The sequence below is a fragment of the Passer montanus genome, unplaced genomic scaffold (genome assembly GCF_014805655.1).
Source record: "Passer montanus isolate IOZ18808 unplaced genomic scaffold, ASM1480565v1 scaffold14, whole genome shotgun sequence".
NCBI lineage: Eukaryota > Metazoa > Chordata > Aves > Passeriformes > Passeridae > Passer > Passer montanus.
The window spans coordinates 12,287,102-12,314,529 of NW_024360941.1; the positions used below are offsets into that span (position 1 = coordinate 12,287,102).

Consider the following 27,428-nt stretch of genomic DNA (forward strand, 5'->3'; position numbering starts at 1 on the left):
ATATAGCATGTCCACACATACATTTGTGTCTGTTCACCCCTAGAAACTTCTGAACACACTGTTACACTTGGATAAGGGACAAATGAGTGCCAAAGACTTCTTACAGTTATAAGAAAATAAGGGGCCAAATGAAAAGGGAAACCATAACCACCCTCACAGGGAGTAGGGGGAAGCCTGTTATCTCATCCTCTTTTTAGGTATCACAGAATCCAGATGGCAGGCAGACGTTGGAAGCCAGATGTCCACAGCTCTGCTGTTTGAAAGATCACTTTTTATCAGTCACTACATGGCTCTTCTAGTCTGCAGCAAGACAGACCCACTCCCCACAGGCCCTCAGTTCCATATCTGCATATTTACCATTAGTGCAGCCCTTAGCACTGCACACTGTGCTAGACACTGAGTAAACAAAGATCAAAAAAGACCTTTGATCTTTAGTAAGGCAGGAGGCATGTCATTTGTACCACTGAAAATCCCCCCTTAAGAGAGTTCTGCATTATACCTAAAAAGTTCTTTTTCCACTACTCACAAGCTAAAACCTGCAGCTCACATTTCCAAACTCAGATCTGTTAAGTTGTTTCCCAAGGAAATGAGCAGAGGACTGTGCATTTTTGAGTTTCATTAACAATTCAGAAGGCAGATAGGTACACATTTCTGAATCTTCTTTAGCTAGCCTGGAAGAGCCGTCTTTTACCCAGCGTCTTCCCAACATTTCCAGAAAAAGGAGTGTAAAGAAATACCAAGTTGCTTACCTGCATAGGATGAGACAGGGGAGATCTGTAGAGGGTACAGCTGGCTCATGCTGAGGGGCTGTTCATCACTTTCTGTTGTCACCTCTACCACCTGACAAACATCAGGAGGGTTGGTAACTATCACCTGCTCCTCATTGCTGCCATCAAGGTGTGGCTGTCCTACAACTTGGGATTAGAAACAAAAAAATTGATTACTGATAACATCTCAACCCTGTTGAACCTCTAAGAGCCTGCTTGGCATCTGAGTCTTCAATAGTCTCAGCACTTTTTTCCATGCCCACCACTTGTTTTCAGGGGATATAAGTTTCAGTAAGAGTTCTAAAGGAAATCTGTGATCCTCAACAAGCAAGCTGTAAACCATCCCATGATCTCTGAATGCTATAATGTAAACTATACAACAGAAGACCAGAACTAGCATGCAAAAACCTGGCCATGGGGTCAAGCAAAACACTGTGGGACTCTGATGTACATATGACATGAATCTATGAAAAGTTTCTGCTCCAGTTAGATGGCTGTTGTCACTGACCCTCACAATGTCATCGATGGTACGCAGAAAATAAATTTCTACTGCAATCCCCACAGTCTGTGACAGAAAGCTACAGTTTGGTTAGTTATTAACAGAGGGGTTTCCTATTCCCCCAGGCACAGGATATTTAATACCAAAACAGCACATGAAATTTAATATCAAAGGAGTGTTACTTATTTCTATAAAGTGATGCTTTCCAAGCATCCTGAAATGCTTTGCAGATATTAGTTGTTCTACACTACAACCTTTTGAAAAAGGTTGACAAACCAAGGTACCAAGAAGTTACTGAGCAAAGCAGAAGTATGGTAAAAGCCAGAATCTCACTCGTTTGAGGCTGCTTGACAGAATTTCCTCTGTCTTGTACAACTCCTCCTTTAATCCCAGCTGTTTGAACACATCACAAATGCATTAATCCAGCACAGAACTGAAAGCCAACGAGTTAGATCAGAAGAATGCACAGGGATGGAGCCATCTCAGAGGATGGCTAACCTGAAACCACAGTTACCCAAGAGAAAGACTATAGATATTTTTTCACTGAACATAAAGCTTCACAAGGAACAAAAGGCTAAATTCTGTACAAACACAATGCTGCATTGTTCAAACAGTCCATTTTTTTCTTGACCCATGAGGGGAAAAACATGTAGGCAATGAAATACAACAGATCTTGCAATTTTCCAGTTAAGTAACCTGAATATACTAATTATTAAATTTGAAAAAGTCAAAAGATAGCATCTATTCCTGCATGAACTAAGAGAAACATGAATGCACATGTCTATACACACAATTCACTCTGCATTCTACCTTTACACAAGGCTTTTTGAAAAAGTAAAGTGGCAAGTATTTTTCCCAGGGAAAAGCTGCATATTATTTTGCTTTGTGAAGTGCCAGGTAACCACTGGAAAATCTTCAAAACTTAGACATGTATTTTAAGAAACAATGCCAGCATAAAGAAAATTACATACATACCAGATAGACTTTTTTAAAGTTAATCACTACAATTACTATAATTATGTTTCAGATATTCTGTGTCACCTTTATTTCCCATTTCCTGGTTCTCAGCAACCAGCTTTTATTGAGTGTGGTGAGAGTGGCGCAAGGGCACACACAGTTAATTTTTTATCTGGGAGAGACGAATATTGCGCAACCCACTCAGGGAATGAGCCGGCCATCTGCACTGTTTTATCTCTTTCCTCAATACCTGAAAAATTCTTACCCACCCTGAGAGATAAAATGCACAGCAAAAACTACTGCTCACTTGAGCAATATGCCACAGTTTCCAGTGAGCTGCACGCATGTCAGAAACTCTGCAGGTGCTGTTTGTCTTTCATCCCCTCCAGCTGATTTCCTGTCTGTCTGCAGAACAATTCTATTTTACCTTTTTCTCCCTGTTTACATTAAAACTCTTCCTACAATCCTAAGTAACAGCTTCTCTCTCCAGTCTGGATAAGCAACACACCTCACATCTCAATAATTAAACAACACTGGATGACAGCTTCCTACCTGATCCTCAGTCAGTGAACAGGAAGCACTAATAGCACTATGGTGCTACTCCTTCAAGCTTAACAGTAGGAGCATGTTCTAATACTCTTACAAAGCAACAGCTGATTACATGAACTGCCATAAAGAGAGCAAAACTACTCACAAACTTTTCAGCCACACAAGTACTTCAGGGGAATGACTATGCAAAGCCCTGCGGCCTAAAAAATGGGGATCAAAAATAGTCACTGCACATGATTTCTGCCATCTCTCCAAGCAGAATACTAACATATTTGTCATATTTAAAAGTGGAATTCTAGACAAAATGGTATGTGGGACATATTACTAGGAGCTCTTGCTGCAATGACAACCTTAGCCAAAAAAGAGCTGTCAAAAGCCCAGTCCAATTCTCCTGATGACCAATTATTCACATGCTGAGATGACAGTTAATTTCTAATGTACTAGTTTCTAAATGCAGTCTTTGATGATCCTTTTCATTAGCTCAATGATGTTAAAAACTATCTCTGCTACTGAGGTGTCGTGAAAAGAACCAAGTTTCTACATTTTGCCTGCTGGTTTGAACTTCCAAATAAAATGGTATTCTATACAAACCTCTGCTTTAAGCAACGGCAAACTGTCATCTGACTGCAGTTTAACTCCCACATGACATTGGCTACAGTCTCTTCAAGGCTGAGGACTACCCTGTGGAATAAGTCCCCACCATGAGAAGCCAGCTAAGAGTGCCTGTAAGTGCTTTACTCTCAAGGGAGCCACCCCAGTGGCACAGTACTGCTCACAGTCTCTGCAAGGTGGTGGGGCTGGCCTGCATCCACAATCTTTCATGGCCTAGGCTGCTGAGAAATGGGGCTACCTGGCTGCAACCATGGCATTCCCTGAAGTGCAAAATGCTGATGGAAAGACAAGTCTGGCAGACCAGAAGGATTTTTGAAGTCACCTGTGTACTTAGTATGTAAAAAAAAAGCATAGGAGTACTTACCTACAAAGTTCACTGTACTGTCAACTTCATTTTTTATACTGGAGGACAGGAAATAGTCAGAAGTGACAGCATTTAGCCCATTCATCCCAAAAGATGATTCAACTGGCTCTTGCTAGAATGAAAACAGTACAGTTGGGTCAGGATTACTTTATTTTAGGAGATAGCTCATCTCTTTGTTCTGAGATGGTAATAAATCCCATCACTTCTGCCTGCCATATACCCCCTGCTTTCTGTAAGACACTGTCTTAGAACAAATATTTCTCTGAGGAGAAGCCCAAGACTAATTCATTTCCAAATTTTGTGCTTTGAAAGGAAAGCTATTTTTAATTTTCAAATTTAGAGTAAGCCTTCAGAGAGCAAGGAAGCAGTAAGCTATTTACTACAAGAGATTAACATTTGAAACAAACAAGGAAGAAACATTGCTTTAAAACAGTACTCTATTTAGTATTCATCCTCAGTCCCTTCCAAATATGCTCTATCTCTTTGCACTCTCTAAAAGGAAGTCTTATTTTCTGTACAGCAATTACTAAATTCTAGCCTTAATTTTTCTCTACAGCAAGCCTGAAAGCAAACCAAAGTGTTTACACTAAATACAGCCTTTCAGATCACATCATAAACATTACCACAGGGCAACAGCATTTGGAAAACACCACCTGTTCTACACAGACTGAGCTTTCCACAAAATGCCTCTCTGTAAGCTTGATATACTCGAGTGGGAATCTAAAAAAATCCCTTCAGAGTAGACACCAAAAAATTAATTCCATTAACTCAGGATTTCTTTAAAAAGGTTGTTCTACACATGCAACTTCCTCCTAGCACTGACTCTCTCACAGGTTTATTGGTTACAATGTCTAAAGTCTTTTGTTCCTATTCTACCAGCCCTGCAAGGCTGCAAGTTGTCCCCTGCTTGCTGAGCCAGACACCCACAGAGAGATGCAGAGCTGTCCACACCATGCTCATTTTCAATGCTCTAAAGCATCTCATCAAAGGCAGGCTAAGGTAAGCCTCAGGACCTGCAGTGCCAGCCCATCCCAGTACTGTTGAACTGTTATCTTTGGGACAAAATACTGGGGGCACTGTGATAGGATTTTTCCAGATGTCACATGCTGTGATTGTGATCTACTCAAAAAGAATTGTCACTTCAACACAAGCACCTTCCCAGACACTAAAGCAAGGCAAACATGCACCCTGTTGCAACATTCCTGGCACATCAGAAGGGTGGAGAGTTAAGTGTTAATGGCAACTAGGTCTTTGATGAGATGCACCAGTTGTGCTGGCCCACAGGTCAAAGACTTGGAGAGCTTGAAAAGATAAAATTAGCTGCTATTGATCCATTGAGGATCACAACTGCAGAGATAGCTTAGAACTGCACACTGGAGCCCTGAGTATCTGGTGCTGTTTGCTTTAATTCACAGCAAACACAGCATGTTTCCCCATGGAAACACTGTGCATGCAGCACTTGCTCAACTTTACTGAGGCTTGATTACAGAGAAGTTTATTTAGTAGCCCCTTTCAAGCTTCAGAAACAAATATGCATCTTAGAACTCAGGTGAAGTTGCCAGATCCACAGAGACTCAGATACTGGCACAGTTGGTGTTAAATCACCTAAATTTTCAGTGTTCAGATGTCTAGCCTAAGCTAAATGCATGGAGAAAGCTGTCACTAGGGTTTTAAAAATAACTCTCAATGTGGAACTGCATGGTCTAAAGGATACATCTAGGATAAGGTAGAAATTAAGCCTCCGTTCAGTCCTTTGTTTCAAAAGAGAGTGGTTTTATCTGGGCTGTTCTGACATTTCTGTTTCCTTCCCATTATTGAGAATTCATTTAAAAAGAATTTAATGAATTGTAATGACAGACTGTGTTTGTCCAAAAGCCCAGTGATAGGAGACCTACCTGGCGGGTGGGAGACTTCCTTGCCTCTTTGCTAAGGTGGAGCAGGGATTTGGTAAGGTCCAAGACTCTCACATGCACAGGGACAAGCAGTGACTGCCCTGAGCACCATACTCAAGCTCAGCCCACCAGCAATTGCTGTGGGTGCCCACAGGGTCCAGCAGTGCCAACAATGGGAAGCTCATTGCAAGACTCTTGCTGTGCTGAAGTCTCTTTGCAGATCTGTGCTCAGATTCTTAGCTTCTCCCTCTGCTGCTATCACCCCACTGCAGTTACCAGGCAAATCGTGGAGTAACCTCCCACTGGGCTCCACTATAAGACATTTTTCAGGGTAACTGTAAGGCATTCAATTCAAAACATGCAACTTGGATCTCAGGAATTCTAATCACCAAGCAAAGCAATTATAAGAAGCTTTCATGCTCAGAAATGTACATTTGCTTTAATTCACCTACTACCCTTCTTCATTACTACAGCCTTCAACATTCAACAGTCAGCCTAAGAGTACAGGAAGAGCAGCTCTTCAAATCCAGGCTAGCCACTGCACACATCTGTCAGATGGGGGAACAGACAAGAATGCTACCTGGCCCCAGCTCAGAGCCACAAGAACTAACAGCAGGTATCACTGGTAGTAGGTGTATGTGCTGGCACACTGCTCTGCTCTGACCAAAGCAGTTTTACTGGCTGCCTCTGAACATCAGCTACCACCAGAGTCACTTGATAACAAGCACACGTGGCTGTCTGAGCCACACAGGACAGTTACCAAGTGGGTCTTTTAAGACAATTTAAAAGTCATAGCATTCTGATGTGTAACTGCACAAGTCACAAGTGCTGTGGCAGCACCAGCTTTCCAAACCATTCCAGTAGAGGACTTTTTCCCACATTTCTGGGCTCACCTGACCCAGGGAATCTCCTGGCCAGAGGCTGCAGAGCCTGAACCCAGGCATGGGTGGCACAGCCCTTCACGGGTGAGCAGCAGGAGACCAAGCTGCCCTTGCACTGTAGACACAGCTGCTACACACAGCCCAAGGACACCAATTTTACTGAAAGCTAAGAGTCTGAAATCTGTGAGATTTGCTTTTTTGTTAAAAAAAAATGAAGGTGAACTAGCTCCTGCAGGTGTGTAATACTGACCACCTCACAGAGGCCCTTGGCAGAGGTGTGAAAGGTAGGAAACACCATGCCTCGCAGGGACAGCAGACATCAGTCTGGGCCCACGCTCTGAACGAGCAGAAATCTCAGGCTGCAACAGAAGAGCTTTACAGCTGAGGCCTTGTGACTGACAAAACATGAGCACAAGGTGCAGCTCTGACCCTTGCCTAAATGAAAATGAATTTCCAGTGCTTTACACACAGAAATTAACTGCTCCAAAAGGTAGCTCTATTGTTCAGAAGCATTCCTTCCCTAATTACTGTATTTCTCCTTACAGAGACAAACAAGTGGCTAATGTATTGCTGAGACTGCCAGTTTTCCAACCTCCAGGCATTGTAACACAAGGGCTGTGTCCATTGATGACGTAAGTCAGGGCTTTAACAGCCTTCACATTTCAAAAAAAACAACCCCAAACATCCCGGCTAACTGTAGTTGCTTAACCAAACCACAAGCATTCGCAAGTACCCACCACAATATACTGTTGGGGCTGTTAAAAAATATTTGCAACAGATTGTATTCACAAGCTCTTGCACCATTAAACAGACACTTCTTACCTTAATTTGTTTGAACTTGTCATCTTTCTCAGATTTCGTCTTTTTTCCTGCAAAAACAGAAGGAAGATTTCATAAAGTCCTGTGTGCCATGAGCTATCCATCACACTTTCTACATTCACCAACAAATAGTTCCAAAATGAGCCTCAAAATGGCAGGACTTCTCAGTTAAGGGAGACCACATTTTGCTTAATTTTACCCTTCCCTTAAGGCCTGGGCAGCAAAAAATTCACCTTGAATTCTCTGGCTTTGTGTTTCTTTTTTAAAAGGTTACAAAAGAGAACCACTGTGGGACCAAGGAAAGCAACCACAGTCAAAAAATCAAAGTGAAAATATGGAAGAATGACAAATTAAAAAACAAGACCTGTTAAAAAAAAAAAAGAAAGGGGGAGAAAAATATTCCTAAAGGGAAGAAAAATCAAAATATATTCCTCATCATATTTCTGATGCTTTCTCTGTAGCTACAGGAAAAGGGTGATTGTTAATTGATTTAATGTGAAAAGACATCACAATAAACTTCAACCAATATTTTTGTAAATAGTTGCAACCTGGTAGGGAAATACATATTATAATTAATGCAAAAGTGGTTTATGCAATCATGATGGGCTTGGGAATCCCAAAAGCCATACTGCATGTGACCCTCACAAAATGTCATGCACCTTGGCAGACCCAGTGCTGCTGCCCCTGCTCTGACCTGATGTAGAAGCTCAGACTTACTGGTGCAAGCTCAGCTCTGCCCCAGTGTCAGCACAGACATGTCCCAGGAGCTTTTCCCCTCTCTACTACATGATACCACAGAAAATTAGAAATGTTTGCAACCAGATTATTTTGCTCCTGTTCCCAGAATCTCAGTTTTAAAGATGAACTTTTGTTGCTCCTACACGAATCTACTGCCAAGGGGCATGTTATGGTCCAGGGGAATGTGTCTAAACATACAAAATACACTATTGACAAGAGACTGGAAATAGTTTCAAATTAAATGTTCTACCTTTTGCACATTGATCTTCCTTTCATAGTATGATTCTGCCCCAAAAATGCCATGGTTCATCATTTCCAGTCACACTGACCTTAAACTCAAAACCTGCCTTTCACTTCTCAATCTAAGAAAGTAGCAAACTGTAGCTACAGGGGAATTGAATTGGATTTTAGAGGAACACTGTGTTTTTGGTTTGCAGGTTATCTTTTCATCCAAAATTCTAGACAACACAGGATACCAGAGGACTAAGGAAACCATTGTTCTGCTGCATAAACCAGTAAGGAAGCCATATGAAAGTTAATGAGCCCTAAATAGAGCAATGTTTCCACTTTGAAAGAAACCAAATACTCATGAGATTGACCTGGTAGTTAGGTCTTCTTCTGGCAGGCAGGAGAATTAATTCCTAAATTTGGGGATTCTGATGCTTTCCCATTTCACCACTATTGTGCTCTGTGAGTTGGTTTTACATGCTCTTTGTAACTAACAATGTGGTTTCGTGGCTTAGTGTTCTGAGTGAGTGTACTGCTCTCACTCAGCTCAAGACAGAGCCGGTTTAATTGTACCCTTGCTTGAAAAAAGATACCAAAATGTCTGCCACCATATTCTGAATGACCCCTACTGAGTTAAATGTGTTGAGCTCTAATACCCCCTAATCATATTCCTTGACTGAAGGAGACTTGGGACTAGATTCTGAACACAACTCCATCAGATTTAACAGACAAATACAAACAGTTTGGGGGTATCACATCTCATTGATCCTCTCTGCTGAATGCAGCCCATTTTGCATGCAGCTGTTCCTAAGTTCCAGTCATTTCCCAGCCAGGGCACCATGTGCAGCATTTCATGTGGACAAGCTCTCCCCTCTACCTTTTTTGGAAGGTCTTTCAGATAAGGGCAGCATCCGGTACACCCTGAAGGCATTGTTTCCTTTCTTTATACTTTTGTCCTTCACTTCTTCTATGTCAGGCAGGGAGTTCATAGCGCAACGGAAGTTTGCCTTCCATGTCTTTGGATCAGGTTTATCTACTCCTGACTGGTATTTTCCTGAGCAAGAAAACAAAAGTTAGGCACATATGACATGTGATTGAAGATTCGAGGCAAATTAATAACAGCGTAGGTTAGCTTCAAGGCATCAGCCTTTGGTTCCCATGGCAAGCGTTCTAACAATAGCTGAGGTTGAAAGAGAGTGCTGTGATCTCATTCTCATGCACATTTCTAGAACAGATGATGAATGGTTTGCACTCAAGGAAGACCCAGGGCACTGCAGATCTGATGTGACTCCATAACAACGTGGAAAAGTTTGCACAGTATTTACTTTTATTATGTCTGGCTCAAATCCATAGAAAGGTATAAAAAGCCTAAGGGTCTCTATGTCTACAAAGTGCTGACTGTGTTCTACTCCTGACAGTTTTGAGCCCAATTGCTAACATTTAAATCAATTAAGTTTTACTGTGTTCCTCAATGCAAATGAGTTATGGCACTTCAATTAAGCTAGAGTACCATAGGCCTTGAAAAGACATTTACCATCCCACAAATCTGGAAACTTAAGTTCATCCTCTGTGTTAGTAAAAGCAAAGACAAGAAAGAAGGAAAATGTAACTTTAAAAGGGAAAACAATGTGAAAATCTGTCCTGCAAAAAAGAGAGTGCCAATACCTGTGTGAATTGCCCAGTTTCTAAATAAGGGAGCATCTTTTTCAACATCCCAACCATGTCTTGCGGCATGCATCCAGGGAATCTGAAAAATCTTCTTCTCCTGGAAGGCAAAACAAACAGGAAATGCCAACACTGAAAGACTTGAGGAGTCTTCTGATGATTTTAAGTCACTAATTTATAAGCACAGTTTCAGCATCTCCAAGTGTTTTGCTCCCTTCTAGCCCAGTGTCACTATCAATGAAATCAGCAGGAAAATATCCACTGGCATCAGCAAAGCAGAACACAGTCCAAGTGTATGAAATACTCAGAAGCCACTTCAGGGAAGATGAGCCTGGCAGCTTTCTGAGCTGACACATGGAAAAAACATGCAGTACTACATATTTCTAAGCTTTCATACAAAGGGTGGTTTTGTCAGCACAGACACTTTTATGGTTAGCAAAAATATATCTGAAACTAAACAACAACAGGAGCAGAGCAAAATCAAGGGATTTAGAATTCAGCCAATAAATACTAGCATGGTGAAGAAAAGAGATCTTGCAAATTTGTATGCCAAGCTAAAGAATATATCAGCATTAGACATCTCTCCAGTGAGGATAAAAAAAACCAGACACTCATGTGAAGAAGTGCATTGAAGATACCTAAACACATTTTAGTTTCAAAACTTTAGACTAAAGAAAAGTGCACTTAAAGAAATGTAAAGGAAGGATTTTTTAAAATTTGGTTTTTTAACACACAGCTAAATCAGGGCATGCCTTACATGGTGTCAGTATAAACCAATTCCCCAAGGGATCATGGAAGATCCCTGGCAACTACTAAGGATGATAGTTTTAGGATGTAGCTCCAGCTCTGGGGGCTCAATGACTTTCAGAGCTTGAATGACATGTTTCCTACACCCCTTCCACAAGCACTTAGCACACAGCATGCTGGGCCAGAAGGATGCTGGATCAGATGTGCTTTTATGTCATACAACATGGTAATGAATTCCTTTGTCCTGACCTAGAGGGCTGCTTCAGAACTCTTCATGCTGTTTTCTGCAAAGCCATACAAACCGAGCCCATTCCACAACACTTGTTTTTTTCTCCCCTGTTGGCAAGAATACTTATCTGGCTTCACATGCAGACATCTTGCACTATAAACTCTGTCACTGCAGGTTCACATCCAATTATCAGTCTATGAAGAGAAAAGTATTTCCAGGGCAAAATGCACCCTCCTCCTGCAGCAGCCACCTGAGCTCTGCTGCCTGAATTTCACCCTAAAAGAGCCTATTTCTCTCTACTGACTACCTACAACCCTAGACAGGCAGCTCTCATTTAAATGACTGCATTGTAGATATCTGGCTGGGTGAGATGAATCCTTCACCCTTTCCCCTTCCCCAAACAATCACTTTTCTTTCCTGACTGTCTGGTTAATATTTCACTCATGCCAAGGTTAGGTTTATTTCCCTTCCTTCCATGTGATCTTTTCTTCTTCTGAGCCTGCATTTTGTCCTTCAATTCATCTTTAATCCTTTCTGTCATATTTGCTTGTTCAGAATTGCATTCTTCCCTTCTTGCTTGGCTTCATCTTTAATTTGGTGCAAGCAGTTATTTAACACGTTCCTCACTCCCCTCAAGACCTCACTCTCAATATTCTTCTTAATGTAGCTACATCACTTCTGTCACATGTCTTTTGCCTCTTTATTCTTCCCTCTACATATAAGTAAATCATTAACAGAGATACTTTCCCCAACTCAAAGCAGTCAAAATAAAGCCTCAAAGCCACTATTTGTGGTCCAAAACACCACTGTATTCATCAGACCTAGAATAAGCTTCTCTGCCTTTTCTCTTTCACAGACTATAATAAGCATGGGAAAAAAATCATCACTTCAACGGAAAACAGTTTCTATCAACAAGAACTTTAAGAATAGACCAGATTAAAATAGACCATATGATAATTCAAAACCTAGCAGACTGAACAAGACTCCAGACATAGCATCCTGTCATCATCAACTGTACTTACTGCCTCAAAAGAGGCAGCAAGGACACTCAACAGCAGTCTAAGTGGTCATTACAGTGCTTCTGTTCATTACAGAAAGTTCTTCCCAATCCCAGATGTCTTGAAGCACAAGAATTATACCAAATTATAACACAATAACAAAATCACAGAAGCTATGTGTATAATAATTTTATAATACATATATAAGTTTACACACCTATACAGAAATTACAGGTTTTCTCATCAACTATGAAATATCTAATCTTCCCTGAAATCCTGCAAAGACAGCTGATTACATCAATACCATGTAGTTGAGTGCTCTGCTCTAGTTTACCTGGATATTTTCTATTTAAATAATACTTCTATATTTCACACATTATCCAACATTACCTATATTCTTCTTCAGCCAGTGCTGCCTAATAATGACCCTTAACAGGAAGAGGTCATCAGTGCTTTCTCTTAAGACTTGGAAAGCCATGCGCTGACTGGTCCACCATTCCATCACAGGACTTTGGTGTAGGAATCTTGTGTTTCTGTTAAAAAATTAGCCTTACCTAAAGTCAAAAACACAACCCACAAAAATTTTGCACTGTAACATGAATTGCAACCAAACTCTGGGAATATCAAAAGGGAAAATCTGTGACATTCTTAGAAACAGGCATGAAAAGTAAACTAGATCAAACCTCAGCTGGTTACAGCAGCATGGTACTACTAATGCAAAGGTTGTGGTTTCAATCCCTGCACGGGCCATTCACTTAAGAGTAAGACTTGGTGATCCTCCTGGGTCCCTTCCAACTCAAAATATTCTGTGATCTGCGATCACTTGGAACTCTGGCACTGCAAAACGCTTGGAGCAAGTGCTGGAGTGTGAAACCATATATTAGCCACAAAGTCATAGGACAAATCTTAAACAGCAGCATCCATCCCCAAGGCAATACTCCAAGCATCCATCAAAGTAGCAGGTTGCCTCTCTGTTACAGCTCAGAATGTTTCCTTTTCCAGATCCATGAGGAACACTGACCTCTCATACTCCCCCTCCTCACATCCCCTCTGCTGAACTATCTTGTTTCGTTAACACCGCCCAGTTTTGTCTCTCTGGGAAGGTAAAGAAATTCCCTTTCTCCTTCATGCCACTCAGGAGGATAACATTTTCACCAGAGGTACACAAGTATTTATGCTTTAAGCCCTATAAGGAGGGGATTGTTCTGGAGGTATAATGATGAACTGACAGTAGGGGAAAGAATTATGTGTCACCTGTACCTGATTTGTCATTTCTAACTGAGAGGAATGTAATTCTTTCTTCAGTTCAGAAAAAGTCCCATCCCCAAGAACAGAGAGCCAATGACAACCCAGAATGGTAATAATTTCTTTAATGTTTAAACCTTATTTCCTTAAAAGCTGTGCATACACATGAGTTTCATTCCCTTGATAATCTGACACACCTTCTTATCTAAACTGTGAACTATCCTTTACCAAACTCTGATTAAAATACTACAGCCTGTAAAGTTGATTCTGTGGGTATAGAACAGGCTGTGATATACATGACACTTCATTAATTCCACGCATGGCTTTGGTTACGGTCAGGATTTACAGCAAAAATAGCAATATTTTTGGTTTAATGATCCATTGTTGGAATGAATGTGCAAATGTTTTTACACAGAAATGCTCAGGAGTGCAATTTTCTTGTTGGGCATAACAAAGGCAATCCAGGCTGATGCCACATCAGAGGGTAGAAGTGGGGAATCAGAGTTTAATAATCGTCAAGGCAGAGAAATTATTTCAGGATTAGGCAGGAACACCCAGCAAAGGACAGAAGACAGACTGTCAGTAGGAAACCTAACACCAAAATAAAGATATTCAAGGAGAAGGACCCGAACATGGGACTCAAATTGCAAAGACAACAGTAAAAACCAGTCTCCTCTTCAGCTGTGACCCATTATGCAAGAACAAGGACCTACTCAAATTCACAGTGCAGCTAACAAGGGAATGGATAAAACAATATTTATTTACCCAGCCACAGCATGAGAGTCATTGATGCAGGAAGTTACTGAGAAACAAGGATCATAGATGAAATTTAAAGTGTTCCTGATAATTTCATAGTCATGAGCATGTCTAGCTTTTAAAGCTGAAAGAAAAGGTTGTAATTTCAATTGTCATTCCTCAACTTTAAAAATGAGCACCTGAGTACCACAACTACTACTGCTACAGGGAGGATACCAGATTATTTGTCTTAGTGACTTAACCAGACAGGCAAGTTCTATGTTTCTGCCCCTGATTTTGTGCATTTGCACCCATTCTGATAATAAAGTAGCCTCTGCAGCAAAAACAGCTTCAAGCTTTTCAGTGTGGTGAATTACTCTCCTGCATAGTGTAGAAAGCATGCCACACTTCCACAATTCATTACTATTCAAAGTCTCAAATACACTCCTAGATTTTACTCAACCAATCAATTTAAATTCAAATTGGGCACTGACTGTTTCCTAGCGTGACTGCACTTTCAAAGTGTCTTGAGCACTTAGTAAGAGCTCAGGACCAGGGATATTAGGTTTGAGTCTGGCAGGGGAAAAGTCACCCTATTTTCTCCCGAGTTGAGAAGTATCAGAGAAGTCACATAAGTCTGAAACAGCAAATTGTTGCTTCAACTCAGAATCTAACACAAAACATAGTCTTCCTCCTCAAGAGAGTATTTTGAACACATTCCTCTGATGCTACTTGTTGAACAATGTGTTCCCAGGTTAAAAAGTAAGTCCAAGCAGTCTCCAGAAACACTCACTTCAACAACAAAGAGCTGGAAAACGCTTTTAAACAAGCCATGAATCCACCAGGCCAAAGCAGGACGCTTCAGATCTGGCAGGCGAGACCGGAGGAACAGGTTCAGCAGGAAGCATTCAGCTTTGCCCTTCCTCCCTGTCACCCCTTTGAAAACCAGGAATGAGCTGATTTACCTAGGCAGACCTCAGCCACTGCTATCGAGTTCCCCTTCAGCACATGCATGCACACCCCCCTTACCTTATTTAGCCATTTCAGCCCTGGTATTCTGTTAGAGTTGATTTGTTCTTCCAGCCAGGGCCGCATCCGCATCCTTTCGACAGGCATTGTCACCCACCTGGGAAGGAGCTGCAGGGAACAAGGGACAAGGTTACTTGTTTGCCAGGCAGAACTCCCAGCTCCTCCACCTCTACACAGTGCACTTATTAAAGCTTTGCAGGCACTGAATGATTATAAATATAAACATTATTTTAGAACAGCGTGCGAGCCTTCCCTAAATGCAACTGAGATAAAGTCTTTTTTATGGCAGAAAATATTCTTCTGGTACACTTGTATTAGGAAAACCTTCATCTGAAGATGACATAGGATATCAGCAAAAGTTTGTCTGCTGATACAGGTGGGATAACAGAAGTCACAAAGAAAAACACACTCTGGAAACACCTCTTTTCAGTCCACATACCTGCATTTGCAGAAGACCTTATTTTGCCAAGACAAAAATATGTAATGAAAAAATAACACATGCAGGAGGCATCATTGTGCTAGCTAAAATGATGCTTCTGCCAATGAAAGGGCTTTCAAATGGCAGTTTCAGTCCCATGAACTTGACTAGAATTAGTAAAAGTACATTTTACATCACAGCAGTTTAGCAGACCACTTCGATTCTGGCTGAGTAGTTTGACCCCCTCCGTCCAGCTTTCTCTGATCAATCCACTCACTGATTTTTTAGCTGTTACTTTACATTTCAATGCTGTTCAGCTATGAAGTGAGTGCATCACACACCCCTCTACACCATGCCACCTTCTATTATCCAGTTAAGACTTAAACTGACTTCTTTTTCTGTGTGTCTCTCTCACACACAGGCACACATGACCTTGATGCCACTTCCCTGTTTAGAGCTGTAAATTATTGACATAAGAGTCCAAAGTCTTGAACCTGAGGCAGAAAATTTTAAAAACATTAACCAACTGGCACTAGATGCAGATTAAAGTACCACATTAAATGCCTGTTAAGCACCCTAGAACCCATCATTTCCACATTCAAGTACTTGCATTTAGGCTGCTGCTTCTGCTTGCCCCTTCTGCACGAGCTCAGCTCCTTCCTCTCTCTTTTGCTCTTCACATCTGTGTTCTCTGCATCATTCTTAACTTCTCTGCTCCACTATTCTTGTCACCTTTGATCTTAAAAATAAAAAAGAGAAAGAAAAATTTGAAAGCACACAGGAATGGCACAAATGTAAATGGGTTTGTTCTCGCTTCCTATGGGAGTACAGGCATGGGACAGACTAACAATTAGGCAGTACCAAGTCCACACCCAACACAAGAGGAAGAAAAACGTTCAAAGTTTCCTCTCATTGCTCTGAGGACATGTATTTCCTTGAAACTAATAAGGAATTAAAATCTGAATGTAACAATAAGGTTCTTTGATGTGTTCAGAGAATTTACCAGCAGCCATGCTCACACTAATCTCTTAGCATACATATTTTGTATGCTCAGTATTTTGTTTACTACTGTGTGAAGCTGGTCACTCATACTTCAGCTGCAGCCTCTTGCAGTAAACTAAGAATTTCTAAAATAGCTCTGAAAACGGCTGCAACTGCTCAGCTCCCTTTCAGGTTCACTTCAGATATGAAAAAACAGCCAACCCCAGGAATCCAACAGCAGACAAGCCCTTGTGCATATCCCGTCTCTGTGTAAGAGGGAAGCTGTTTTCTGGGCAAGGGTGATGTGAGTTCAATTTTTTAGCCACCAGGTTCCCTCCCCTTGGAACCAACAATCCTCATCCAGGTTGCAGAATGTGTACAGGAGATCTCTATCATCTTCCCCTATGACAGTTTGAGTCAAAGCTGAAAAATGCAAATGGCAATGTACTAAAAACATGAGCAAATTTTTATTTGTCTGACAAGGAAGAAACAATTATGTACAACAGATGCATTTCTTTGTAAGGTATCTTTGAGCATGCATGCACTTTGAGACAATTCCTGGAAACACTGTGCATTAGGTTCAACACTCAATATGAGCATTTAGCAGTCGGACTCACCTTACCTTCTGGGTAATGAGCCCCTAAGACAAATTTCAAGCCCATGTGAATGAACAACTTAGACAGAAGGCAAAAAAGTCATCTTGAAAGCAGCAGCAATGAATCCCACTTGGGATAGGCAACATGGAAGAAACAGAAGCTGCCTTTGTACAAAAGCAATACATCTCAGGAAGCAAGAAAGCTGTCAACAATTGCTACTACAAGGAAGCCAGTCTTGCCCAAAACAGCAGAGTTGAGCCAACCTGTCTCTTCCCTCCCATGTCCCTGGGGGCTTCCCCAGCTGCTCCCCTGTAGATGCTGCTGAGATGTGCTCATCTCCTTTTAGGCACCCTGGGATTCCTCTGGGATTAGCAACTGCAGCTGTCAGCACACACCTTCCCATCCATCACCCACACCAAGACAAATTAATCCAAGGTAATCAAGAGAGAAGTTTGGCTTGTGAGAAGAGAGGAGTGGCTCCCAAGACCTGTTCATCTGAAAGTAAATTCAAACCCAGGTAAAAATAATCCTAATGATGTTCAGCTGGAAGGAACAGTGGGAATCTCCCAGAGTTATATCCTTCACAAAGGAGCAAGCACAGCCATGCTTTTGCTCATCAAAACACAACCCCTACACGGTGCTCCTTTTAGAGCACATGCTGCTGAAAATAAAGCTGGATGTCTTCAGAAGACATTCCCAGACCTGTCTGCCTCAGGACAGCAATGGTGCTAAAATGTAGCAGGGTTTTTGTCAGTTGCATGTCAACAACATTCTTTTGATGAAAATACCAAGTAAACTCTACCGAGTAACTGCCTGTGGGAAATGAAGGTGCCATATCTCCATCTAGAGCTGCCAAATGCATGCTTTATTTGTACAGAAAGAAAGAGCAGCATCTACAGTGCCTTAAAAGTGGCTCCTATCTGTCCATAAATGGCATTACTGGGCACACTTGAAGCCTTATTCCACTGGCTCCAGGTGGAAGGACCCGGAGTCTGTCCATCAGTGAGTACAGATTAAATCACCTGACTTTAAGAATCATTCCAGTTTGTAAAGACATTTGAAATGCTCCCAAATAGGCAGCAAACAAATGTAAAGTTTCAGGGGCCATTGCCTAACACCACACCAGCTTCACTATTCATCAGAATATATCAATTATAAAACAAACATACAAAGTCAGAAACTAAGGGGAGCCCTAGGTATGCCAAGTTTCTTGCCAGCCTCTCTCCAGTGTTTACCCAGGTGAAAGAAAAAAAGTAGAAACAGTGAATCCTTTCAAAGACAACAAAATATCAACATTTATAATGTGGAGCTGGCTGTAAAACTAGAAGAACTTACCCACCTATCTCCCAGTCCTGGTCAGCCTCAATGTTGCACTTCCCCTGCACATTAGTGCCTAGAAGAAGCTACACACAGCTGTTGGTATTTTTTGTACCTGGGGCAGGTGCACATAACGGTATTTTCAGAGCTGCCAAGGCATCCAGGTCCCACTGGCTTCACCGCCACTGTGATCTCCTGAGCTGTGGGTACCCATCTGCTGGCCTGAGGAAACCTCTCCAGAAGCCTGGTTACTTTTGACTGCCTGAACCTTCACACTGATTAATCAGGAGAAAAATGGCTTAATGCCTGCCTTGGGTCACTAGACGCCATTTTCCTCCACACTGCAGAGACAACGGATGGAGCCAGGGAGAGGAACGGAGCCATCTGGGAGAAAGGAAGCAGCAAAGGGAAAGGGCAGCAGCAGCTCCACCAGTGGCAAAGAAGCACCTGGTACTCCATCACTCCATCACCCTTCAGTCACATCCCAGTTTTGTTGCATGCTAACACTACTCTTCGCATAGTCAACTTTCTGAAGAAGTCCAGGAACTTAGCAGGCTTCACAGGAAAATGATTCATATTCCCAGAGATCCAAAGTTGAAGTCTTTTTGGCATTATGTTGAAAATAATTCCTGTTTGTGTTTTCTTTTGGTTTCTCATGGTGGGGGAAAGGAAGACTAATCACCAAGAAACACAGTCACTGCAGAGGGGACCTCAGAAAGCATTTTTCTGCCCTATCTGAAAAGGTTCTCATTTAGACACTGTAAGTAGGACTACCTGCTAGGATATCACTCTATGACTCTTAGTAAGGCATTCTTAGTAATACAGCCAGTTTTCAACAATCACTATTTTTAATCATGCCTCCTACAAATGTATTAAGACTGGTAGCTCTATTTTCTAGCTCTATTTTTACCACCTGTCTTAATATTAGAGGGGACCACAGTCTGGGGCATTTGTTGTTTCAGAGGTAGGAGCTTAAATATATCGATGGACATGAAGACATCAATAAAATTATTCCCAAACCAGTGGTGAGTGGGCAAGACACCAGCCCCAGCTCACTGGGATTTGCATAGAGAGGGAGGACACTGGGAGCCTGTGAAGAGCCATTCCCACACAAGAAGCATGGCCCATGGACTGGCTGCCACCACAGTTTATGGAGGGATTATTTTGATCTTTGAAACTTTAATTACTGCACTATTCATGCTAGTCCTGTGGTTAGTTCAGCCTATTTTTTTAAATGAGAAACTTCAAGAACATGGTGAAGGCTACTCCCCAACAAAGTATAAACTGGTTGTAATATGCATATACATATATACATATATTTTCATTCCATGATTGATAAAGAGCTTGTAGTCCCTCCCTACTCACCGCAAGAACGTTCTAGTAAGTCTGACTTGTTTTTTCCTTCACAGAGATTACACTCCTGCCATACAGAAAGTGTAACCTTTGAGAATGAAGAGCTCTTCACTAGAATTACAGCAGCTGTAGACAGAAAGTGAAAGCAATGGCATGGCAGGCATTACATCTGAGCAGTACACAATGTTCTCTTTCCTTCAGTTTCACTCTGGCAGCATCTGGATAACTGAAAAGGCACAAAGGTTATCCCAAAACCACAAGCTACTCTGTGTCTGTGGGTACTTTCTTAAAAGTATATTCCTATGGAACCAAAAAAAACCCAAAACCAAAAAACCTCTGGAAAAGCAATTCTTTCTTCCCTGTCACAAAATACCTAGTTAAAAGATTTGCCAGTATACGGAAATACTACTAACGGTTGTGAAAAGTTAAGGTGGGATAAGATCTTGGAGACACATTTCTGAAGTAGGTCACAGCCTTTGCTCAAAGCTGTGGAAAAACATCTGTTCCTCAGAGGATATGTGCAGAATATTGCATGGTATCAATTTATGTTTTCTCTGCAAATACAGAACAGGCAATATAATTTTTTTGAGAAGTTATCTTTACTTGTGCTTTGCTGATAAACTTTTAAACTACTCTCTTTGTTTACTAAGGCTGATGCAGTTAAGAACAGCATCAATCATCCCGTGTGACCAAAGAGATATGCTGAAATGAGACCATATGCTAAATTTAGGATTCAGAGAACTGGGTTCTGTATTTGTGTCTGTGCCAAGACTGTTCCAGCATACACGGAAACATGATCTTTTTTTAAAGAACAGTACTTGGAGCAAAATTCTGCTCTTTGGTCACAGACTGAACTCTGTCTTCATGTAGGATTTTGCAATATGACAACTTTTTTCAGCTATTCTGTTGTGAATACCACTTTCAAAGATTTCACCTTCTGTACTCTGAGAAAAGCCCCGCTTAGAAGTCAGACTCATCAGAGGGATAGAGCCTTGTCTCAGGTAAAAAAACCTGTTAGACTCATCTGCCCAGAAATACTTCAGAAATGTGAGATTGATACTGAAAGGAAAACAGAAGTGCTCTTTACTCAGCTGTTTTGACTGTGGACACCTGAACTCCCCCTGCCCACAGTGTGTGGGGAGACAAGACCTCTGCCTGGTACCTTTCCTATCTGCCATGAGGGGGAGGAGGATCTTACCACAGGTGCTGCAGAACATGCCTTCTTTCTGATAATCCCAAATTATCCCACATCTTTTTTTGCAACCAACAGCAAAACACTTCATTAAAGAGTAGTAGTAAATTATTCAAAGTGGGCATTGCCATTCTTAGAGGTACAAGGGTTACAGATTCAAAGTTAAATCCTCACTTAAATACCAAGCAAGAAAACTCATAAAAACCAGCAACAGACTTTCTGGACTCCTAGCCAGTTAGAAAGCAAATGCTCTCTGGTCTTTTAATTGCACGTAATGGTGCCTCCTTTTCCTTACTATTATTCTTTCAGTGATGCCCTGTTGAACAGGGAGGGACGGGGGAGACATCACTGGCAGATTTGTTTCTCACTAACCATCTCTTACTGTGAGCTCCCTTAGAGTATTCACCACGGTCAGTCTGTTAAACAGACCCAGCTCCTGTGTTGGCTGTAACATTTTGATTCACATTGTAGCAACAGCAGTATCTTTCCTGCTCTTTCCTAATGTTTTGGTGGCAGCAGAAAAGACTGTCCTTCCTGTCCTTCACCAAGAAAGAATTCACTGCAGCCAGAAAAGGTGGTACCTTATTCACTCTGGTGCCTGCTGGAAGGAGGGAACTTCATCAAGAAAGGCCAGAAAGCCAAGAATTGGAGAACAGGCAGGGTGGGAGAGCACAGGTCCTGGGCAGAGTGGTGTAAGGCATGCCCTGGCCATTAAGAACCTGTACAGGCAACCACCAGGCAATACTTCACCTGCTTCCCTAGGTTCCCAAACAAAATGTGGCAGGGCTATAACAGGACTATAGCTGCTAAGGGGAAAGCTTTGTGGGGTGAAAAACCTGGGAAATCAAGATGCTGCATGCTAGATTCATGCTAGCAACAGATACCCAACCTTCCAAAGCCCCTGCAATGCAGTGTCCAGGTTGTGCCCACCTCATTGCAAGGCAGATGGCATGCCCTCCTCTCCTGCTGCTGTACCCAAGAATGATTCTACAAAGTAGAATGAAGAGAAGCCCTTTTATCCTCAAGTGACAGAGGGCAAAAAACAACGAACCCATCTTTCCCTGAAAACATAACAAAACCCAAAGAAAACAAAGGCAAAAGTAACTCAAATATGTACTGAAATCAGCATTACAGACTGCATGTTAAACACGCCCAGGAAAATGTTCTGTGAGAACTCATACTGTATATGGAGTGTGTTTCATCAGCCCTATAGCATTTCTGTTCCACCCAAAGGGTGTTAACATGCCCTGGCTGCGATTCAGACGTTACGCATCAAAACACACTCCTTCCTTTGGTTTCCATGTAGAGCTTATTCTCCCGCAGCAGCAAAGACATGAGTTGTTATTTTGGAGTGATCTCAGGCCTCATTAAAGTTAGCCCTTGGATTTGCAGACTAGAAGTTCACTGAAGAAAATCCATCTTACAATAAACCCAGAAGGTTGCCCTTTTTTTGCTTCTGGACTTAGTCATAATGAAGCAAGGCTTAAGTCTCTCAATACCCACACTGAAATTTCCCTTGTGATGGCTCTATCTATCACAACACTTGAAGAACATCATCACAACACTTGAAGAATACAATGTCTGTGGCTGAGCACATCCTCTTCTCTGGCATTGCAGCAACCTACATCAGCTGGGAATTTGGGCCAGGTTTTTAACAGATTGCTAAAGATCATCTCCACAGTAGCCTTGCCACAATGCTCATCTGCACATGCATGGATGTCTGCTAGTCTTGTGACAATACAAAATGATTACTTTAGTTTCAGCTTTAAAAGAATACTTTGTTTCCTGGGGGTTTCTTTCATTTTTCTTCTCAGGTCTTGCAGGGAGTGAAGATGGGAGATGCCAGAATCTGCTGGCATCAGGATGACAACACATCTTGCCACCTCCTCCAGGAGTCCCAAAAGCAACCATAAATCGATTATTTATAATCAGTCCAATATCTGATTTGTTTTCTTCTTAAACTTTGTGTTACATCTGATGACTGACCATGATTTGTCCTCAGTATCTGGGATTTCTAAATATTTTTCTCTCAAATGCTGCCTAAAAGAGAAGTGGTGACGTTCCTGTACTTCACTCAGACAAGTTTGGGAGGGGCTTGTTTACAACAAGAGATTTGTTGTCATGGTTGTCAGGGAGTAATTAATTCCTTGCATTAGGGAGCAGTTACCCTCAAAATAATCAATTTTATTCTGGAATGAAGCACTCACATGCGAATCCACTCCTGAATACCCACACGTAATTGCTGCTGCTCTTTAGCTGTATCATTTGGAATACATGGAAGCCAAACTCTATGTGTTCTTTAAAGTCGCCAGGAAAACTCAGCATTTGACACCTGATTCATAAAGAATTTTCCACCAAAGTGAAAACTAGAAGGCTACTAAAGTTCAAACAATTATAAACAATCACTTCACTACTGCAACTCAAGGTCTGGTTCTGTTAGACCACTGCATTCTCATGAGCTCCATGACTAGGTTTGCAGGAGACATCACTAAAACTTTTAACAAGCACTTTTACTACATGGATCCCTCTGAAAGCAGTGGGAAATTATGCATGCACGTACCTGCAGGATCAGAATCTTAAAAAGTGAGAGTACTTTTTAGAGCCTGGGCAGTCTTTATCTCAGTGTCTTGCCTAACATTCCTTTGCCTAAGTACAGGGTGAGTGCTTTATAGGGTGCTATACATTAGAAAAGGGCCATTGTAAAAGAAAAGTGCTTAATCTCATTGTTCCCACACTGATGGTTTGTGAGGCTCAGACAGGATTGCAAGACCAATGATATTTTAGAGGTACTCAGGGATGCAAAGAAGAATTATTCTAGATAGCAAACACTGAGAAATGTGTTAAAGGAAGAGTTTTCACATTCACTGGCCATGACCTGCACCTGATATAATCCACCTTGCTTGGATTGGGCTTGTTTCCCACAGCTACCTTTGTTTGTATAACATAATGTTCTGCAACACACAGCAAGAACTATTTGCACACTACCCTAAAGTGTGATTTAATATTTGCTTAAAGCTTTCATTTTATTGTCTGGGCAAGGGCAGTTTCTACCACTGAAGTTAATAGCTAACCCACAACTACACCTTTGTCACCCAAAGCTGTAATTGTTAGCCCAGCACCCAGATCCAGCAGCAAAAGACACAAACTACCTCTGCCTGACTTCACCAAGAGAAGCAAAAGTAGCCCTTTCAGCAAAGCAATTTCTTCTACACTTCTAAGAAAAGTGTACACTATTTCAGATTTGTAAAAAACACTCTTATGATTACACAGACACTTTCTTTACAGACAGATCATGGCAGGCACAGACTTGGAGATTGGGATCCTCTGAATCATCCACTGTGAGCTGGAAACATGTCTGTCACATGAACTTATTTACAGTTACAAAAATAGCACCATGAAAGACACAGATGTGTTGAGCACAAAAAAGAAATTGAATTAGTTATTACAGAGATACTGCTTGACACTGGAGAATTTTAGAAAGAAATATCTTTCTCTTGTACACACAATTGAAATATGTGCACTTAAAGTGTACTAAGTATTAAATGCTTGTACTTATGCTTGTTGAAATGATATGATCTAATGCTCCTGTTTCTAAAAATGCTACTCTTTCCTAGGCCACAGGACATACAGAATATGAATAGTTAATAGGATTGGTCACAAAATGTGCTTTTAATTTAAAGTTTTTGTGTTGACCACAGACCAACAGCAATTAGCCTCACTTTGTGATCCGCAGCAACTACTTCTGTCTCAGAAGTTTCCTAAAATACTGCTGAGCTAGAGTGAGACAACTCAACTCATCTTCATTTCTCATCTAACCTGGATAAATATTATTATACTAAACAAAGTCAGACTTCTTAATATTCTCTCAATAATCTCAAATCTCAGAATTGTTCTGGCATCCAAAAAATTTAGTTTTTATATTCTTGAATGCAATGCGTTCATATGTGTGAGAACTGGACCTCTGGAATTAAAGTTTTTCATTTCACCCCAGAACAGCATTAGCAGAGCAGAGATTGTCCAAGCTTCTTGTCAACACCCAACCTTTTTTTCAATACAGCCCAGGAGCATGCATCTCTAAATAGTAGAAGGACAAATGAAATCTCAAATCTAAACAGAAGAAGGAGAAATGAAATCTCAAATGAATGTATTTGTCGTCCGTGTTTGATCATCTTTTGACTAATTCACCAGGCAGTTCTTAAGGTCACAAAGCACATTTTAGCTGTTGACTGATCTGTGGAAATTGAGTGAAACCATTCGCAGTCATTTCATGCCATCAGCAAAGCTGATACTGGATTACATCTTTTGGTTACCGTTGATCTGCACCCAATCTAAGTGGATGTCCCCAAAGATGGAATGCAAATTTAAAAAAAAAAAAAAAAAGCCAACCAGGTATTTATACCCAGTTCTATTAGCAACTCCAACGTCAACATGACTAAAGCTCGAGCCCTCTGGCCAGCTGAATTACTGACTCTCTTTCATCATCCTGGATGCCATCACTTCCACTGTACTCCGTGTCCATGTTTGCCGCAGCATTTCAGAACAGCACTTCTGTGACTGAAGAAGACACCACTTCCCATATTGCAGGGCTTTTGCCCAGACCTCTGGCTGTGGGAAGTGATACCTGGAGAAACCAGGAGTGCAGCCCTACCCTCTATTGTGTAGTTTGCTAAGGGAGTTAGCCATGCAGCAGTCTAATTTAGACAACAGATTAAATAAATGGTAAAACTGAATTAATTTTTCAAGCTCTCATGCTTCTTTCCTCTGTGCTTATTTCATTTTTGCCAACTGGGAAATGAAAACCAACGGAGTCGGTTTCACTTTTGTTTATATTTGGTTTCAATTTTATCCTCAAGTTTTGCTTTCATCTTTTTCATGTAACACTGTTGGGATTTCAAATGCTGCAGGCAAGCTCTCAGTAATTTAAAAACATTATTCTCCTATTCTGCCTGTTTTCTTATTTCAGAATAATTTTTATCTTAGATAAACTTTTTAAGATGCTGTCACAATTTTAGAAAGTGTTTTGGGATGGAGCTGTTTAGTTTTGAATTTACAGATTTATATGCCTCATCCAATTAAATTCAATACCTCACTATTTTCCACTTGATTAATGTCTCAGTTGCATATAGATTCCTGAATACAAGATTCAACAGAACACCTTAAAGGAGCAGCCAGTACACCAAATGCACAAAAGCCCACACCACGCACCACATGTGTTATACATATATGCATGAAATGCACATAAAGAGCTACATTTATTGCTACCTTAATTTATTCGATTCCTGAATACAAGATTCAACAAAACACCTTAAAGAAGCAGCCAGCACACCAAATGCACAAAAGCCCACACCACACACCAAATGTGTTATATGCATGAAATGCACATAAAGAGCTACATTTATTGCTACCTTAATTTATTAACCGACAAAGGCAGTATCTTGCTCAGATAAAGCTGCAAGAGGCTTGCCTGGAATGCTGTCAAGCAACATCAATAGAAATATTACAGTCCAGGCTTTGTCTTCTCTGCACTTATCAGGCCCTTCAAGTTGCATATATCCCTCCATACATATCAAAAAGCAGAACTTAACCACAGGTCACACTTTTCAAAACCAAATGCGTAAGCAACCCTTCCTTCTTTTGTGCTGCATTAATCTTAAGTATCTAAGTCTTTTAAAAGTACTTAAAATAATTTTACAGCAGAAGGGAAATGGTTGGACAACATCCACTGTCACGTGCAGTTCAGAACAAAGGACAAATTTAACCAGTTTTGACACACCTTAATGTCATTCCTCACACCAGAAATATTCTGGGAGCTACAAACCAAGCCTGTCAACATTAGCTGAAAAACCGTCAAACAGAAATCTGCCCTACTCTTCAATAAACAGGAATAAGAAAATTATTTCTTCCAAGCTTATCCTGAAAGATAGCAACAACTGAATGTTAAAATAACTTAGGAGTTAAAATTTAAATTCTGCACCTGGGGTGAAACAATATGCCACATACAGGCAGATTTGCTCCTGGATGTGTGTCCAAGCTGCAACAAGATAAAATGTTTGCTTTGTCCTAATGACTGCTGTACTTGATTTAATGCAATCTGCTCCCAAGCAAACAAAGGGATCAGAAGATTTCCGGCATACAGAAAGCTGGGCTTGCAATATATTACAAATTAAGAAATCAGACATTACTGTACTGCTTACCACTTTTTTCTTTCTTCTCTAGGTCATTCAAAAAACCAGAAACTTTACATGAACGTCCAAGAAATTGCAAACATATCCAGCACTAACTGTAAGAGCAAGTTTTAAAACCTTTTCACGGTTTATTAATAAGAAGTATGTACTGTATAATGTATTATCTATGCTATATACAAAATATCTTAATTTTATATATATGTAGATACAGAGATATGTACATCTGTATATATATATTTACTTACACCTAGGCTGATATTAAACTCTGAACCATTCTAATGGATTCCATTCCTCTAACTGTTAATTGTTAATTTCAGGGTTTTTTTAGTGGCTATTTTAATCTTAACACAAGAGGTTACACACAGTCATTACAAAGAACCTTCATACATTCCAATAAAACTTCTGAAAAAAAAATGAAACCAAAACAAAACC

At 40.9% G+C, this 27,428-nt stretch overlaps 1 protein-coding gene across 5 annotated transcripts in view; it reads right to left on the reverse strand.

Moving 5' to 3' along the window:
• IRF2 (interferon regulatory factor 2) overlaps positions 1–27,428 on the reverse strand; it is a 39,751-nt gene that overhangs the window by 6,996 nt on the left and 5,327 nt on the right. For 3 of the 5 annotated variants that reach the window (XM_039699829.1, XM_039699830.1, XM_039699831.1), the window contains exons 2-8: positions 15,979–16,111; positions 14,955–15,062; positions 9,972–10,071; positions 9,184–9,360; positions 7,344–7,390; positions 3,749–3,860; positions 750–914 (exon numbers count right to left, since the gene is read on the reverse strand). In XM_039699829.1, the coding sequence (XP_039555763.1) occupies positions 750–914; positions 3,749–3,860; positions 7,344–7,390; positions 9,184–9,360; positions 9,972–10,071; positions 14,955–15,062; positions 15,979–15,984 (715 nt within the window). In that variant the 5' untranslated portion in view covers positions 15,985–16,111. The remainder of the gene's footprint in view (positions 1–749; positions 915–3,748; positions 3,861–7,343; positions 7,391–9,183; positions 9,361–9,971; positions 10,072–14,954; positions 15,063–15,978; positions 16,112–27,428) is intronic. The other 2 variants (XM_039699833.1, XM_039699834.1) reach the window with 2 other exon arrangements.